The 17,912-nt window shown below is 35.8% G+C and overlaps 2 protein-coding genes across 2 annotated transcripts; one reads left to right on the top strand and one right to left on the bottom strand.

Annotated features, from left to right (window-relative positions):
• The first annotated feature begins 305 nt into the window (after nucleotides 1-305).
• Nucleotides 306-6,562, top strand: LOC132063671 (phospholipid-transporting ATPase 1). The gene is made up of 7 exons (XM_059456332.1): nucleotides 306-2,511; nucleotides 2,652-2,958; nucleotides 3,432-4,125; nucleotides 4,217-4,340; nucleotides 4,462-4,681; nucleotides 4,948-5,406; nucleotides 6,061-6,562. Exons 1-7 carry the CDS (start codon nucleotides 1,014-1,016, stop codon nucleotides 6,278-6,280), a joined length of 3,522 nt encoding a protein of 1,173 aa, XP_059312315.1. The 5' UTR covers nucleotides 306-1,013; the 3' UTR covers nucleotides 6,281-6,562.
• A 6,692-nt stretch (nucleotides 6,563-13,254) lies between these two features.
• Nucleotides 13,255-17,659, bottom strand: LOC132063669 (probable inactive leucine-rich repeat receptor-like protein kinase At3g03770). The gene is made up of 7 exons (XM_059456331.1): nucleotides 16,147-17,659; nucleotides 15,490-15,623; nucleotides 15,112-15,352; nucleotides 14,477-14,682; nucleotides 14,339-14,385; nucleotides 13,757-13,868; nucleotides 13,255-13,665 (listed from the first exon to the last, which is right to left on the bottom strand). Exons 1-7 carry the CDS (start codon nucleotides 17,483-17,485, stop codon nucleotides 13,420-13,422), a joined length of 2,325 nt encoding a protein of 774 aa, XP_059312314.1. The 5' UTR covers nucleotides 17,486-17,659; the 3' UTR covers nucleotides 13,255-13,419.
• Between the last annotated feature and the right edge of the window lie 253 nt (nucleotides 17,660-17,912).

The raw sequence follows: 17,912 nt of genomic DNA, 5'->3' as shown, positions 1-17,912 counted from the left end.
CCAAAAAAAAAAAAAAAATTCTAGAAAAAACTTAAACAGAGACATTCATGGAAAATGTTTTTGCAATACACCCCCTATATTTCTCTTGTATCTATTTTTCAAACCTTTTATCTATTTTTCAAACCAAAGTGAAACAAAAAATTTATGAATTTCAAACTTCTAGGTACTAACCCCCACACCCCACGCCACCCTACGCCCACGCACGCCACTTCAAAAGAATAGTAATCATAAGAACAGTGACAAAACATCTGTAGAAAATGTACTTATATATATTTTGCAGTAGCAGCCTTTCCTTCTAGAACACCGGCACACAACTACTTCAATATTATAGAAACAACGTGCAAAAATTTTATATCCATTTCCCTCTACTATTCTATTTTTGTCTTTGTTTTATTGCTATTTGTAAGCCTACCATTAACGACTCTCTTTCATTTGTTTACTCCTTTTCCCATTTTCTTGTAAATTTCGCCAGCCCACACCCCCCGCACCCTTTCTTACTCCATTTTTTTTCAAACAAGAACAGCTTCTAAGAATGCCTTTGACCTTTGAATTTCTTCTTCACTTATATTCCAATTTTACATATTATTATTCTCATTCCACCTCACATAAAAACCCACAAAAGAATCTCAGCTTCATTTATTCTCTATACTTCTCTATTACACCTACTATACAACTAAGTTGTGATTTACATCTATAGCTAAAGACCCTTTTTTGTATTTTTATTGAGATATATTTATTCTTTTTGCTGTAAATATTGTGTTTTTTGTGATTCTTGATAGTTGACTTTTAGGTGTAGTGTATTGTGAGAGTTTAAAGATCAAATTTTTGGATTGATTTTTGTTTGGGTTGTTGATCTTACTGTCTGGGGTTTAGATGAATCTGATAAATTTTAGTTCTTTGCTGCTTGATGGGTATGTGATCTTGATATTATACACCTGTTGTTGTTGTTGCTGATCTGTTCAAACTTCAAACCAAATAACCTTAGATTATCTTCAGTACTGGATTCAAATAATATGGATAATAATTCCACAGTTCCTGATTCTATTATGATGAATTCATCTTCTATACGAAGTGTTTCATCAAATAGGTCAAGGGCCTCTGGTATGGGTTCTGTCCGGGAGGCGAATTTAGGTGATTTAGGATCAAGAGCAGTGAGATATGGTTCGCGTGGTGCTGATTCTGAGGGGTATGGAACCTCTCAAAAAGAGATTAGTGATGAGGATTCTAGAATTATTTATTTAAGTGATCCTGAAAGGACAAACGAGACGTTTGAATTTTCGGGGAATTCAACTAGGACAGCGAAATACTCTGTCCTGACCTTCTTGCCTCGAAACATATTTGAGCAGTTCCATAGAGTTGCATACATTTACTTTCTGGTGATTGCTATCCTTAATCAGCTTCCTATGTTGGCTGTCTTTGGTCGGGGAGCTTCAATTCTTCCATTGGCTTTTGTGCTGTTAGTCACAGCAGTTAAGGATGCCTATGAGGATTATAGGCGCCACCGGTCTGACAGGATTGAGAATAACCGGTTGGCATTGGTGTTGATGGATGGTCAGTTTCAAGAGAAAAAATGGAAGCACATAAGGGTGGGTGAAATCATCAAAATTTCATCAAGTGGTACCATTCCTTGTGATATGGTGTTGCTCTCGACAAGTGACCCCACTGGGGTTGCCTATATCCAAACTATTAATTTAGATGGGGAATCAAATCTGAAGACACGGTATGCAAAGCAGGAGACGCAAATGAAGATGCCAGAAAAGGACAGTATTAGTGGGATGATCAAATGTGAGAAACCGAATAGGAACATTTACGGTTTTCATGCTAATATGGAAATAGATGGAAAGCGTGTTTCTCTTGGACCTTCAAATATAATCCTCCGTGGCTGTGAGCTTAAGAACACTAATTGGGCTATTGGAGTTGCAGTTTATGCTGGAAGAGAAACTAAAGCTATGCTCAACAACTCGGGGGCTCCATCAAAGAGGAGTCGTCTTGAGACTCGCATGAACAGGGAGATCATTATCCTCTCTTTCTTCCTTATTGCATTATGTACTCTTGTCTCCATTTGTGCCGCTGTTTGGTTAAGGCACCACAAGGATGAGTTAAATACCATCCCCTTCTACAGGAAATTGGACTTCTCAGAAGACAAAGTTGAAGACTACAATTATTATGGCTGGGGACTGGAAATAGTGTTTACTTTTCTGATGTGTGTTATCGTCTACCAGATTATGATCCCTATTTCATTGTACATATCTATGGAGCTTGTTCGTGTTGGTCAGGCTTACTTTATGATCCAAGATACTAGAATGTATGATGAAAGTTCAAACTCGAGATTCCAGTGTAGGGCTCTTAACATAAATGAGGATCTGGGTCAAATAAAATACGTTTTCTCTGACAAAACTGGTACCTTAACTGAGAATAAGATGGAATTTCAATGTGCAAGCATTTCGGGTGTAGATTATGGTAGTGGAAAATCAGATTCTCTAGAAGAAGTAGCTGGATACTCTGTTCAAGGTACTACAACTTTTCATCATCTTTCACCACCTCCACCTCCACCCCCCCGCCATCTCCCTCCTAGATAAAGAAAAATAACCTTTTGTTTGTTGGTGAGTGCTTTATAAATGGAACTTATATTTTCTTTCTTATTTGGCTAGTAGACGGTCAGGTATTAAAGCCGAAAATGAAGGTGAAGGTTGATCCAGTGCTTTTGAATATATCAAAAAATGGGAAGCATTCAGATGAAGGGAAACATGTTCATGATTTTTTCCTTGCATTAGCTGCTTGCAACACAATTGTCCCTCTCGCTGTGGAGACATCTGATCCAGCTGTGAAGTTGGTAGATTACCAAGGTGAGTCTCCGGATGAGCAGGCATTGGTTTATGCTGCTGCTGCTTATGGGTTTATGCTCATTGAGAGAACATCAGGCCATATAGTAATAGATGTTCAAGGAGAAAGACAAAGGTAATGTTTAACATTGTTTTTCCCTTTTCGTCAACTTTTATTCTTGTTTAATTTCTCTCGTACTACTGGAGGTCCAACCTTATTATGGTAATTGAGTATGTGTTACTTTAAATGCTCAGCAACTAGAATTACTGATTACAAGGAAATTCAATGGAAAATTGTGGCTATTTGAAGCTTTACGTTCGTGGAAAACTAGTTAAATCATGCTTATCAAATATAAATTTGTGAGCGCGTACACACACCTTCAATCGAAATTCTATCTTCTACTTTAGCTGTGAATTAATCGGTTTCTTTTCATTTGACTGATGGAAATTTGAACCTTTAAATATTGGAAAGAACTTTTCTAGCATAAACAGATGGATTCAGCTGTATCTACTTACAACTCTAATATCACACTGTCCCAGATGCAATGTCGTTTTAGTTGCCTATGACACAGTCTAATGACTCTAATCCCCCTTTCATGGTAATTGCAGGTTCAATGTACTGGGCTTACATGAATTTGACAGCGATCGGAAGAGGATGTCAGTAATATTAGGCTGCCCCGACAACACAGTAAAAGTCTTTGTAAAAGGTGCCGATACAACCATGTTTGGTATCATAGATAAATCATTAAGCTTGAATGTAGTACGAGCAACAGAACTGCATCTACACTCTTATTCCTCAATGGGTCTCAGAACTCTTGTAGTTGGAATGAGAGAAATGAAGGCTTCTGAATTTGAGGAATGGCAGTCTTATTATGAGGCAGCAAACACTGCTGTGATCGGTAGGGCAGCTCTACTTCGGAAAGTAGCTGGCAATGTAGAAAAGAACCTTACTATATTAGGTGCCTCTGGTATTGAAGATAAATTGCAGGAAGGTGTTCCAGAAGCAATTGAGTCCTTAAGAGTGGCAGGCATTAAAGTTTGGGTTTTGACTGGGGACAAGCAAGAAACTGCAATTTCAATTGGCTATTCATCGAAGCTTTTAACAAGCAATATGACTCAGATTGTGATAAATAACAAATCTAAGGATTCATGTAGAAGATCTTTGGAAGCTGCACTGACTAGGTGTAAGAGTCTAATGCCACATAATGCTGAGGAAAATACTGGAGCTGGAGCAAGTCAAATTGCTTTAATCATTGATGGAAATAGCCTTGTTTATATCCTTGACGGTGAACTTGAAGAACTGGTAATTTGTAGATCTTAAACTCTCTATCTCTCTGCGTTTGTATACTTTTTCACATTCCCTGTACTTAAAAATGTTTTTCATTTCAATTCAGCTATTCCAGTTGGCCAGTTATTGTTCCGTTGTACTCTGTTGTCGGGTGGCCCCATTACAAAAGGCCGGAATTGTTGCTCTCATAAAGAACCGCACAGATGACATGACACTCGCAATTGGGGATGGTAAGTGTTATTACTCTTTCTGTTGGGGCATTAAGAGTTGTACCGTCTGAAATAAAACTACGTGACAAAAGAAAAATATTACAGAAGCAATACTGATTAATATTCATGGTTATGATTTCAGGTGCAAATGATGTGTCAATGATCCAAATGGCTGATGTGGGCATTGGCATCAGTGGCCAAGAGGGACGTCAAGCTGTGATGGCCTCTGATTTTGCAATGGGACAGTTCAGATTCTTGGTCCCTCTCCTGTTAGTTCACGGCCATTGGAATTATCAACGAATGGGCTACATGATATTATACAACTTCTACAGAAATGCTATCCTTGTTTTTGTCTTATTCTGGTAAGTGTACTTGTAGCAAGAGCACAATTCTCTCTCATGCTTCTCACTATCTCTAGGACTTGGTAATTTAGACACAATTCAATGGAAAATATACTTAGGCATTAGACTAAACCTTTCTAAGTTTAAAAAAGAAACATAGCTTAAGATTCTCACTTAATGGCTGGTGTCAAGTTGGAATATAGTTATGAAGAGTCAAGTAGGAAAGAGTAATATATGTTGGGACATTAGCCAGCACCAGCTGACCCTTTTTAAATTATTCTGCTCAGGTATGCTCTCTTTACAGCTTTCACTTTGACCACCGCTCTCACTGACTGGAGCAGCATGTTATACTCCATAATCTATACTTCGGTGCCTACAATAGTTGTTGGGATTCTCGATAAGGATCTAAGTAGAGTGACTCTTATGAAGTATCCACAACTCTACGGTGCTGGACAAAGGCATGAGAGCTATAATAAGAAATTATTTTGGGTAACCATGATTGACACCTTATGGCAAAGTGTAGTGGCCTTCTTTATACCTGTTCTCGCATACTGGGAAAGTGAAGTTGATATCTCAAGCATTGGAGACCTATGGACACTTGCTGTTGTTATTTTGGTCAATGTACATCTAGCAATGGATGTGATTCGTTGGTCTTGGATTACTCATGCTGCCATTTGGGGATCTATAGTAGCCACTTTTATTTGTGTCATGGTCATTGACTCGCTGACGTTTCTACCTGGATACTGGTAAGATCACTCTGCTGGTTTGCTTCTAGATAATGTATATGTTGTGTATGGACACTCCACTATCATTTGCTTATACTGTATTTTTGGAATTGCATGGTGATTCCTCTCTGCTTTCCTTTTCCTGGGCCTGCTCTTTTCTTCCATTTTGTTCTTGCTTTAGGGAGTCCTAGGTCTAGCCACTTCAGAGAATACAGTTTTAGGCACTTTACCCTTCACACAACTTGTTAATCAGCGGAGCAAATTGCTGAAATCTAAAAGATTTGAAGAAATCCAAACATAAAACTTTAGTTTCTGAAGATGGTTGCTTTCTTTTTCTATAAAAGCTAGGGGACCTGTTAGTTTGAGATGTAATACTACAGAAAATTCCTAGAAATAATTGATTCCTAGAACTAAATCTGCAAGAGATTATATTGGAAATTGATTTCCCATGCAGTAGCTGCACTTGCTAAAATCGAATCACAATGACCATTTGTTTTTCTGCTCTTATCTTGTAAATCAACCTAGAAATTTTTTTGGTTTTAGTTTTTCTTCACATATCACTAGCTCAAATGGGAAACAAAGTAAGAAGTGTTTTAGGATTCTCTTGATTTATGCCGACCGACTTATCAAGTCAGAGAAGTAGAGACTGATTTGCATGTAAAACAATTTTTGCAGGGCCATTTTCGTTGCAGCCGAGGAAGCTAAATTCTGGTTGTGCTTGCTTTCCATAACAATAGCTGCACTTGCTCCTCGTTTTATGGTCATAGCTTTCGTTCAGCATGCTAGACCTCGTGATATTCAGATTGCAAGGGAAGGAGAGAAGTTCAGAAATTTAAGAGACTCTCAGACTGCAGAAATAGAAATGAATCCAATTGCTGACCCTCCTCGAAGATGATTGAGCTTTTTGTTCAGTACCCTTCTGGGTTTTTCCCGTTGCTTCTGCTTGTAAAAAGGTTTTATATTTCTTTTGGTTACTTTGGAGATTACCTCCTTGTTGCCAGATTTTGTTTGTTTGCTGTCCAGAGGATAGAGTAGTTAGTGTTCAGGTCCATTCTTTGCTATTCATGCACAGTAATTAATTGTACATTAGCATGCTGTACAATACTGGTTATATACCCTTATGTAACTCCAATTTTCCATCAATAGAAAGAGAATCATACTCAAGTTTTGTGTTAAATGTTACTTCCCTATCTTTGTCAAGATTATTGCATCATTTTACACTCATTTTCAACTTATGCTACTCTTTGCATGGACTTGATAAAAAAGGAATGTTATTCTTTGCATGGACTTGATTAAAAAAAGAATGCTACTCTTTGCATGTTGTTACCAGGCCATTGAATTGTAAGTTTGTCCATTGTATTAAAGGGTCACTGATACCTTTCCAAAGTTTACATTGAGAAGGAAGTCTTCGTTTTCTAGGTTCTTGCATGTGAGTCTTTATGGTTAGAGATTATTCAGTGTTTGCCCGAAACAACCCCTAAACCCTCCAAGTTACTAAAGTTCATGAATTTCTTTTAACTCAACTTTATCTGATGAATTGTTGATCAACTTGCATGTAGTATGCTTTGCTTGAAAAGACAAGAAACTCCTGTATGGTAGGCTTCATAGTCGGCCACATTCCTTGGTCAGAGTTATGGGGGCTTGCCGGCTTGGTCAACACGTTTAGGCTAAAGATGGTTCAAAATAATAATCATGCATTATGTGTTTGAAAGAGTGTGTATGTGGTAGATAATAGGTGATTTCCGGATCCAAATAAGTTTAGAAAGTGTAATCTTATTATATGTATACCTTTCAAATTTTTTTTTTTACTTCTATATATAATTCGACTTAAAAATAATGAAGTCAGTAGAATTTACAGAATCCGACGTAGATACACCTCCATAATATGATAGAGGTCAATGGTCATGATGTCTGCCAAGATATAAGTTAAAGTGGCCTGTCCTTTTTACTGGAGAGCAGTCAACATCAAGGCCTAGGAACTGAATGAGTTCAAAAAGTCAAAAGTCTGAAATTTGTAACTTGTGAAATGTCATGAGAGAAAGAATCCACCTCCACATGATTTTGCATGAATTCAGCTACCCTTTTGAACCGTAACATGCTATCTTGTCAATGGAAATTATGGTTGAACGAGTCTTTATTTCACAATCCGCAAGAAGGTTCTAAAAATGATGGAATCTTCTTTCTATTTTTTCTACAATATCTTCTAGATTATATAGCTAGTCCAAATAGAAAAATACACAAGTTCTTGATTGGTCCCAATTCGCAGAATTGCCCTTCTTTTATCTTTAAATTTTAAAACAATTTTGGTCTTTAAATTTTGCCATTCAATTTGGTCTTTAAGTTTTGCCCTTAGTTGGATACAAGGTTTTGGGTTCAAGAATAAAAATAAAGAAATATTTAGATGTATTCGATTTAATTTGTAATAAAGTTATGCGGAGGGGGCATAACTTTCCTCAAGACATAGTTTAGTTATGCCTTATGGAGCAAAACTTTTCCTTAAAGAACTATGCCTTATAGAGCAGACTTTTAATTAAGGCATAACCAAAAGTATGCCTTAACTAAAAGTGTGCCTTGAAAAGTTTAAAAAAAAAAAAAATGTCTCAAGGCAAAGTCTAATAACTTCCTTAAGGAAAAACTAAAGTTATGTTCAGGGGCATAACTTTTCCTCAAGGCATAATTTAGTTTTGCCTTATGGGGCAAAACTTTTCCTTAAGGAATTATGCCTTGTACAGGATTTTTTAATTAAGGCATAACCAAAAGTATGCCTTAACTAAAAGTGTGCCTTGAAAAGTTAAAAAAAAAAAAAAAATGTCTCAAGGCAAAGTCTAATTTCCTCCGCATAACTTCCTTAAGGAAAAACTAAAAGTTATGGGAGGGGCATAACTTTTCCTCAAGGCATAATTTAGTTTTGCCTTATGGGGCAAAATTTTTCCTTAAGGAACTATGCCTTATAAGGCATACTTTTAATTAAGGCATAACCAAAAGTATGCCTTAACTAAAAGTGTGCCTTGAAAAGTTAAAAAAAAAAAAAAAAAAAATGTCTCAAGGCAAAATCTACCCCTCCGGCATAACTTCCTTAAGGAAAAACTAAAGTTATGCGGAGGGGCATAACTTTTTCTCAAGGCATAATTTAGTTTTGCCTTATGGGCAAAATTTTCCTTAAGGAACTATGCCTTATGGGCATACTTTTAATTAATAACCAAAAGTATGCCTTAACTAAAAGTGTGCCTTGAAAAGTTAAAAAAAAAAAAAAAAATGTCTCAAGGCGAGTACGCCCCCCGGATAACTTCCTTAAGGAAAAACTAAAGTTATGCGGAGGGGCATAACTTTTTCCTCAAGGCATAATTTAGTTTTGCCTTATGGGGCAAAATTTTTCCTTAAGGAACTATGCCTTATGGGGCATACTTTTAATTAAGGCATAACCAAAAGTATGCCTTAACTAAAAGTGTGCCTTGAAAAGTTAAAAAAAAAAAAAAAAAAAAAATGTCTCAAGGCAAAGTCTGCCTCCGGCATAACTTCCTTAAGGAAAAACTAAAGTTATGCGGAGAAGGCATAACTTTCCTCAAGGCATAATTTAGTTTTGCCTTATGGGGCAAAATTTTTCCTTAAGGAACTATGCCTTATGGGGCATACTTTTAATTAAGGCATAACCAAAAGTATGCCTTAACTAAAAGTGTGCCTTGAAAAGTTAAAAAAAAAAAAAAAAAAATGTCTCAAGGCAAAGTCTGCCCCCTCCGATAACTTTGGTTTTTCCTTAAGGATTGTCTTTGATCCGATACACTCTCCCACCGACTCTGTCTTGCGAAATTATTTTTTTATTTTATGTGAGCGGGGGTTCGAACCCAGAACCTCAGGTATCCAAGCGAAGGGCAAAACTTAAAGAACACAAATATGAGGGGCAAAATTTAAAGACCACCCCAAAAGAAGGGCAATCCGTGCAAAAAAATGATTTGTTATTCATTCTTTTTATCTTGTAAAGTAAAACAATTGTTGGACATCATTCAATTTCTGTAATTTTCAAGTGTCAAGAATAAATTTATTAGATTATTCGATTTAATTTGTAATGTGATGATTTCTCTATTAAATTAACTTTTCAAACCAATACTTTCATAATTTCTTTCACTATTATTAATATGACACATAAGTCAAGATAATACTTTAAAATCTTTGTTCAGTTCAATATTGTCATATAAAATGAAACATACAGAACAGTAATTCAAGTATTCATGTGCACAACTTAGACAAGCGTAGAAGTTGATATTGCTGCTTGTAATGTGATCTCATTTTAGATCAAACCCAAAACCTAATTTCGTAAGGGAAAATCACATAATAATACCACTTCAAGTTATATATTATAAATTATATTAACACTTTTCCTTATTTACAAAATATGCAATTTTAATTACTACATATACCAGATTTTAGTTTAATGTGTAGTGCCTTGATTTTAGGCTTTTAATAAGGAAAAAATCTGCATTTAATAATTTTGACTTTATTGTTAGATACGATCAGTTTTTACACTTATCAAAAAAATTTCTCTCTCATACGTTCAGTTTTTCACATTTATCAAAAGGCCTTTTTTGTCTCTCTCTCTCTTTTTCTCTCACAAACTCCCTCTCAAACTCCCTCTCTTCCATTTTATAATTGTGTTTATAAAAAAAATTAAAAAATCTAAATTCCATTTTGTTTCCTAGTAAATATCGATTTCAACTTCCGGATGTAAATATATTTTTTGTGTTTGTTTGCTCATATGAAATTTTCTAAAACTCTCATTGTTTTCTAGTTTGTTTATTCGTCTTCGTTGTTTGAAGCACACGGTAAAAGATTCAAATGGGGACTTCAACTCCTAAAATCAATCGGCTTTTTGCTTCTTCCATAAAGATTGGGACTAATGCTACATTAAACAAATACAATATTACCAAGTACATCTTCATATAAAATTCTACGTACATTTTCATACATTAAAGATACACTAAACGATTAAGATTTATACAAAATAAAACGTCATATATACATCTATATACATACATTATTTATACAATATTGATACACTTAAACTTTTATGCGGACCGGATAACTTTGTGAAGGAATTATCAAAGTTATGCTACCGACATACTTATGCCAAGTCCGCCCATAAGGCATAAGTATCCGGTCGACATAACTTTGGTAATTCCTTCACAAAGTTATGCGGTGGGGGCATACTTTTAATGGGCAAACTTTTATGCGGATCCGGCGTAAACTTTTGAATGAATTATCAAAGTTATGCGGGACCCATACTTATATGTAGTCTGCCCATAAGGCATAAGTATGTCGGTCCGTAACTTTGGTAATTCCTATATATATATATATATTTAAACTTGCCTTGCGAATTTTTTTTTAAAATTTTAATGGTTCCGAACCTGGAACCTATGGGTTTTAGCCGAAGGGCAAAATTTAAAGATTTCAAATATGAGGGCAAAATTTAAAGACCACCCCAAGCGAAGGGCAATTCGCGAATTGCCCTATAAATAATGTACCACATAACATGTTTCATATAAAAAGGAAAGTGTTATGTTAGCGATAGAAAATTCTTTTTATGGTATCAATATTGTATAAATAATGTATGCACCATACATATATATATGACGTTTCATTTTATATAAATCCTACAGTGTTTAATGTTTCAATAATGTATGAAAATGTAGTTGGTAGAATTTTATTTGTTTACATGGCATTATTCAATAAATACATATATTAAATATGTATGGAAATTGTAGCATTAGTGTCATTATTGCTACAATTATGAAATTATCAACTCAGTTAACGAAGTTTCAAGACTCTTGGATCGTGATGGTGAAAATATGGTTTCTACTTTAAATTGTCGTGGATTTCTTTGAAATGCTGAGAAAAAAGGGAGAGAAATTTATGGGGATTCATGTACCGTGATCTTTGGGTTTTCTTGTACCGTATCTTAGCTGCCTTCTTGTATTTATTTACTTTGTATAGGGTTTGTAAGTTTTCTAATCTTATTTTTTGCAAACTTGAAAGTATTGGTATTTTTGTAAATACACCATATATATATATATATATATGTAGTCGATCCCGTTTTCGAACAATAATGAGGGCCAATTTGCACGATTGCCTTTCGTTGGGGGGGTGGTCTTTAATTTTTGTCCCTCAAATTGCTGGTCTTTAATTTTTGTCCTTCGCCTAAAATATTCCGAGGTTATGGGTTTGAATCCTGGCTTAGTAATAAAAATAAAAAAAAAATTGCAAGGCAAGGCTTCGCAAAAAGTCTATCTTATGCGGCAAACTTTGCCTTACAAGGCAAACTTTTAGTTATGCAAGTCTGTATTATGCAACAGACTTTGCCTTAAGGCATAACTAACGGCAAACTGTCCTTTATAAGGCAAACTTTTAGTTATGCAAGTCTGTATTATGCGGCAGACTTTTTGCAAAGTCTTGCCTTGCGAATTTTTCTTACTGAGAGGAGTTCGAATTCAAAACCGCGGGATATTTTCGTCCATCTTTTTAAGCGAAGGACAAAAATTAAAGTTCAGCAATTTGAGGGACAAAAATTAAAGACCACCCCAGAAGAAGGACAATCGGCGCAAAAGAAAAACATAATGAGCCTGTTTGCTACTCAAATTGGGCCCATTTGTGAAATTTTTGAGCTAGGCTTACTGATACAGAGAGGGTCATTTGCACTTTTGTCTCTATTTTGTGCTGGTCTTTAATTTTTGTCTTTCAAATGTACTCGTCTTTAATTTTTGCCTTCAAAATCGAATTTATGCCTATAGGGGCATAAGTTATGCATTATAACCAAACAAGTTATGCCCCACCCTTAAAAAACTTATGCCCCTATAGGCATAAGTTCGATTTTAAAGGATAAAAATTAAAGACCACCCATTTGAAGAAGCACAAAAATTAAAGACCAATCCATTTGAAGGGAAAACCGTGTAATTACTTGATACAGAGATGGACAAAATGTCATTGATTCAACTACCAGACAGTACTCTACTCCCCAGATTACACTGAGTATATTATTGTTGTTAACTACCAGATAGTACTTAAATGAGGGTTAAGTTCACAAATGGCCTCCATAAGGAGTGGTCTTGATTTTTTGGCCCTGTTTAACAAAAAATTTAAAAGTAACCCCCGCTTCGTAAAAATTCGCTAGGCAAAGCTTTTGTTTCTCATCGGGAATAAATTGTGGACATAAATTAGATTTGTGAAATTCAAGATATTTCAAGAGAGTAAACCTGCTCAATTGACCACAAATTCTGCCTTATAGGTAAAAGCTAGAACTTATGCCTAATGGCAACAAAAGTTCTTCCTAACGAAATCTTTCAGCTTAAAGTCATTTGTTAAAGATTTGGTTAAGCGGGGACAAAAATTCAAGACCGGACACTTTTGGGGACACCACCCGTTATTTCCTGTCTAATGATAATAATTTGCTAAGGGGTGGTTTTCCCAAATTGGACTTTGGGGTACCGCCTTTTAAATTCTGGCCTCGTTAAGAAAATTGTGCAGTAATAACCTTTTACCCAAAATCCTGGTGGGTAACCATGATTTCATATTTGCTATTGGATAAGACTTACCTTAACAACAAGTTACGGTGATGTTACGATATTGGCCACAGATCCTGACCAATCGCCCGGATCTTTTCCACATTTGTGGCTGAAATCCTGGCAATTTATTCTTCACAAGCTGATTTTAGTTGGTTGCGTCTAACTCAATAAAGAAAAGGAAAGCTGACACTTCAAGAGCAGTACAGACAATACTTTCTTTTTCTTTTTCTAAGAAGTCCTAGTCACTGGATTAGGATTCTAAAAGATCCAGTAACCCTTCAAAGATATCTCGACCAAAAAGAAAGAGACAAAAGACATATTTTGGCTCAAATGTATCCTCAAAAGAGTACTGACCTCATGGCCACCAATGATGAGAAATGCTTCATTATAGAGGCTACTAAACATATGAAACTAAATATCCTAGTATAATGTTACATTTTGTACAAGAAAAGGTCCATTGATCATTTAATATTTTAACAACTTCTTACACATGATCAGGGGACTCCTGATTGCCATAGGTGTCTCTATTCCAAGGGTCCTGGACCTGAGCTGCAAACTGCAAGTTCCATATTAAGTCTTCTACAGAAGGACGTTCCGATAATTCATCTGAAAGGCATCTTATGCATAGCTCCATTAATGTCCTAAGTGAACCATCTGAACATTCATTCCGAACAGCTGGATCAATGATGTTCCTCCGAGCTATTTCGTCAGCTGTTAAGCTAACTATTAGCTGCAATAAGAACAACAAGAAAAGGTGTTTAGAAAAATAGTGCTTCAACTTGATGACATGAATCTTTTCATAAAGAATAAGTGACTCTTACAATGTCTTTAGAAACATTTATGTCGTTTTTTGTATCGATTGTCCTTCCCGATATGATTTCAAGTAAGATTATTCCGAAGTCATACACATCATCTTTCTCCTCGTATTTTAACCTGCATTCAGGAAGATATTAATAGGAGAAGAAATTCATTAACACGACGAAACTCCATTTATTTTTTCTGAGGTTAGTAGAGTAAGAAAACAAAAAAGGCATTGCTCTTTCGACAGGGGAAGGGGAAAGTTTTTGAAACAGTTCACTGCCAGTCAAATGAAGAAATAAATCAGAGAGTGAGGCATGATAGACTTTAAGTCTTTAACTAGTAGGCAACTTGCTGCTCCTGAAAATAGTAGAGTACTATCTCGGAATCTCTTAGGACACTCGAAGTTATGCCTATCTATATGGCTAGAATTGGTCAAGACCATAGTGGGGTTCATACACTTGGGACTCCCTAAAACCCTTTTAGACCAATTTGCATTTAAACGTGTAACAAAGATTAGTTTTCACTAAGTGCTTCTGAAATCGAACCGCAAAAGAGAAGATCAATGAAGACCTAATGTAGTTGAGAATGATGAGATCATTTACCTTTGCCCATCTTTTCCCTTTGATCCACTAGAAGACGGTCCAGTATCCTAAGATCAGTTGCAATAACAAAACGATGAATGCTCAAGAATGATATGAGTGATTAAGAGAGAATACAGTGGAGAAGAGAGGTTTGCATACCATTTTCTTATTCTCAATTAACAAAGGCAGATTGTATTTGCTAATCTTTACATGGAGATTCTGATCCAGCAAGACATCTGTTATCTTCAATCGATTGGAGAATATCCCTGGTACTATTCCAGTATGAAGGAACTGAATTCCCTTTGCTATCCCTATTGCAGCTCCCATCCTTTGCGTCCATGTAAATTTTTTAGCTGAATTTGCTTCTACAAAACCGAGTGTTTGCAAAGAAGTCCAGAATAAGAATTCAGAACAATTGTAAAGACAATACACGCTTGTACATTTAAGCATCTGCAAAGGAGAAACATCATGTTGCCTAATCTAGGAGGAACTGATTAAAAGCATTTCGTGTCCCCTTAAAATTCATCAGCACTTTTGAGAAGCAGTAGACTGTATGCATCAATACAACTTGGAACGGGTTCTTGCAAAATTTCAAAGATGCCTGTAGGTTATAACGTCTGTTTTAGGCTTTCAATGTACAAGAAGTCATTTACTTGGACTTAGTATAATTTATGTAATATGGTAGAAAATAGAAATTGTCAAATAGCTAAAACTAAATGCCCAATTACCAATTGTTGCAGTTGTAATGCCAAATGATAACTCGCGAATCAGATGAACTTTTCTAGACTATATACCTGATATGACCCCCCGCAGCGTCCCATTTGGCACGAATTCAAACACTAGACATATTCGGCTAACACTTGAGTCATCTTGATAGCATTCAAAGCAGTGTCCAATAGTGCTAACTAAATGGCAGTATCTGATCTTTGAAATACGCCCTAGTTGATGAGTGTAGGACTGGACGCTATGCCTCTTCCTCATTTTTAAGCTTCTTATAGCAACTGCAGTGCCATCCGTGAGCCGCCCTTTGTAAATCTATTATTCAGAGTACAGAAAAGCACAGTCAGCATTCAACATAGATGCAAGGGAATTGAGGAATTTAACTGCAAAACAGTGCATGTGGACTAACATTGTTCAAATGGTCTTACAGTATTTAGTAAGAAAATGCTTACCTGCCCAATGGAGCTGGCACCAATTAGATTTGATATATCAAAGTTATTAGTGGCCTCTCGAAGCTCATCCAAGACAAACGTTCGATAAGGAGGGGCCCCAAGCAGTCCCAACTTCCTCGTTTCAGAAATATACCCTGTCAAGAATCAAAGATTAAAAATTCATCTTGAAATTTAGGCAAGAACAGAGTTTCTTCCAATCACACAATATTGACAATTTCCTAAAGAAAATTGATATGTTCAATCTAAGGAAACTCCTTTTACGGAATAATGCTTAAATTTAAAGGTTCATATAGACTTTTCGAGTACAATGACAACATCAGAATTACAATTTTCAGAATGCATGGCTTTGAACGAGAGAAAGAAGTGAGGAATCCTCTTTTCGACTTTGCCTCTCCCACTCCAATCCCTTTTTTTTTTTTTTTTTTTTTTTTGTTACTTCAAAAGTAGCCGTCAGCTTCATTCACTCGAATTTTTGATATTCCTTTTTATTTCTCATCAATCAAATGGCATCTTCTTCTAGAAATCCTAGCTATTGTTAGCATGATATTGGGAAATCTCATTGCTATTACTCAAACAAGCATGAAACGACTAAAAACTTTCACAAGTTGAAACATTAACGTAATATGTGTGTATGTGAGAGAGAGAAAGAGAGCTTACTTGCATCATTAAGCAACTTAAGGGTGTGAGCAGGAGAGACCTTTTCAAATATCAATCTTGTTTGAGGGGTTTTGTTAGCTTTCTGCTTGGCATACTCTCCTTTAAAAACCACGAAAGCCAAACCGGTAATCGCTACTACTCCAACAAAGCCTCCTACCATACTTGATGCAAGAACAGCTTTAACATTTTCCCCTTTAACCTTTTCCTTGTTATGAGGCTCAATACTAACAGCCAAAGCTTCATTATGGCAAAATGAATAAGGATGCTGCCATTGCTCTTTATTCGACAGACAATTCCCCGAAAACAATACAATCTTGGAACCAGAACTAGGGTGCAAGCAAGCAGGCAACTCCCCTGTCAAGTAATTTGATGATAAATTCGCAAAAGAAATGTCTTGATTGCATGTCAAATTCTTTAGGAGCTTCCCAGTGAGTTTGTTTCCAGAAATATCCAAATAGCTAAGTGATGGCAGTGATAAAATGGTTGGTGAAAAGGGTCCAACAAGCTCATTGGAAGAAATGTCCAGTTTCTTTAACTGATAACAGGAACTCAGTTCTTTTGGAACCCCTAAACTAAACTTGTTCTTCCTAAGTACTAAAGACACCAACTTTGTTGGAAGATTAGGGAAATTAGGTCCAAGATTGTTACTTTCCAAATCAAGAACTTGTAAATTTGACAGATTTTGAAGGTTTGGAACAACCCCAGAAAAATTATTACCAGAAACAGAGAGGATTCTTAGGGTCTGTAAATTGGACAGAGAATTAGGCAATGAACCAGAAAAAGAATTGTTCTTGAAACTCAAAACAGACAAAGAAGAAAGTGAACCTACCCCTTCAGGAACTTGACCTGTGAACTTATTATCATCCAAAATAAGTGTCTGAAGTCCCTTCAAATGTGAAATCTCTCCTGGAATCTCACCATAAAAGAAGTTTGAACTGATATTGACAATTTCCAAAGAAGATAAAAAGCCAATATTTTTAGGCAAAGTTCCTCTCAAACCCAAAGAGACCAAAGAAAGAACCTTTAAATTAGGCAAAAGAGCAAGATTAGAGAAAAGTGTGTCTGTAGAAAAGCCCTGAGGCAAATTAGGAAACCAGTTGTAACCAGAAATATGAAGCTGTGTTATGTTATCTTCATAACACATGAGTGTTAAGGCAGTGTTTTGCTCACTGTTGCAAAAATCTGTGTTGTCACTCCAACTACTCAAAGCTTGTGGAAAGTTCAAAAGCTGCTTGATTTTCATTATAGCTTCATACTGTGAAGATTCTAAGAACTCATCTGAGAAATCAAATAGAAGAAACACCATGAATAACAGAAGAACTGTATTTGCAATTCCCATGGCAAATGCAATTTTTTGCTGATTTTTTTTTTTTTTCAGGAACTAAAGTTGTAAAATTCAAGAAATGCTTGGGGTTGAAGAAGCTTAAAAGATTATACACTCACTACAAAGTAGGGTAGTAGTACATTTCTTGATAATTAATTTAGGATCCTGCTTTGTAAGCACGTTTTTCTGTAGTAAAATATGGTTTCTTTGTCTCATTCCTAAGGTTCTGTTTATACTTTCTATACAGATGTACCCCTAGCGTATTAGGAATTAATCACATTCATGAACGATATTTGGTAATATGAAGTTCTTTTTTTTGTGTTTACTTTGTACCAAGTTAAATGTTTAAATTGATGGTTTTGTGAAATATGTATAGAAATTTGTCAGGTGCATAGACCATTCACAAGCACTTAGGTAAATAATGCATGTACCATACCACAAT

This window comes from Lycium ferocissimum, chromosome 7, assembly GCF_029784015.1.
Source record: "Lycium ferocissimum isolate CSIRO_LF1 chromosome 7, AGI_CSIRO_Lferr_CH_V1, whole genome shotgun sequence".
NCBI classification, from domain to species: Eukaryota; Viridiplantae; Streptophyta; class Magnoliopsida; order Solanales; family Solanaceae; genus Lycium; species Lycium ferocissimum.
Note: the sequence above shows the minus strand (reverse complement) of the source record. Positions and strands in the feature narration are given on the sequence as shown.

Excerpts from the sequence above, each read along its gene's own strand:
- LOC132063671 (XM_059456332.1), top strand. The coding sequence starts at position 1,014 with ATGGATAATAATTCCACAGTTCCTGATTCTATTATGATGAATTCATCT. Across the intron at positions 4,126-4,216 it reads ACGGTGAACTTGAAGAACTG|CTATTCCAGTTGGCCAGTTA; the intron begins GTAATTTGTAGA and ends ATTTCAATTCAG. Across the intron at positions 5,407-6,060 it reads ACGTTTCTACCTGGATACTG|GGCCATTTTCGTTGCAGCCG; the intron begins GTAAGATCACTC and ends CAATTTTTGCAG.
- LOC132063669 (XM_059456331.1), bottom strand. The coding sequence starts at position 17,485 with ATGGGAATTGCAAATACAGTTCTTCTGTTATTCATGGTGTTTCTTCTA. Across the intron at positions 15,624-16,146 it reads TAAGTTGCTTAATGATGCAA|GGTATATTTCTGAAACGAGG; the intron begins GTAAGCTCTCTT and ends GATTCTTGACAG. Across the intron at positions 13,666-13,756 it reads TAAATGTTTCTAAAGACATT|CTAATAGTTAGCTTAACAGC; the intron begins GTAAGAGTCACT and ends TTCTTATTGCAG.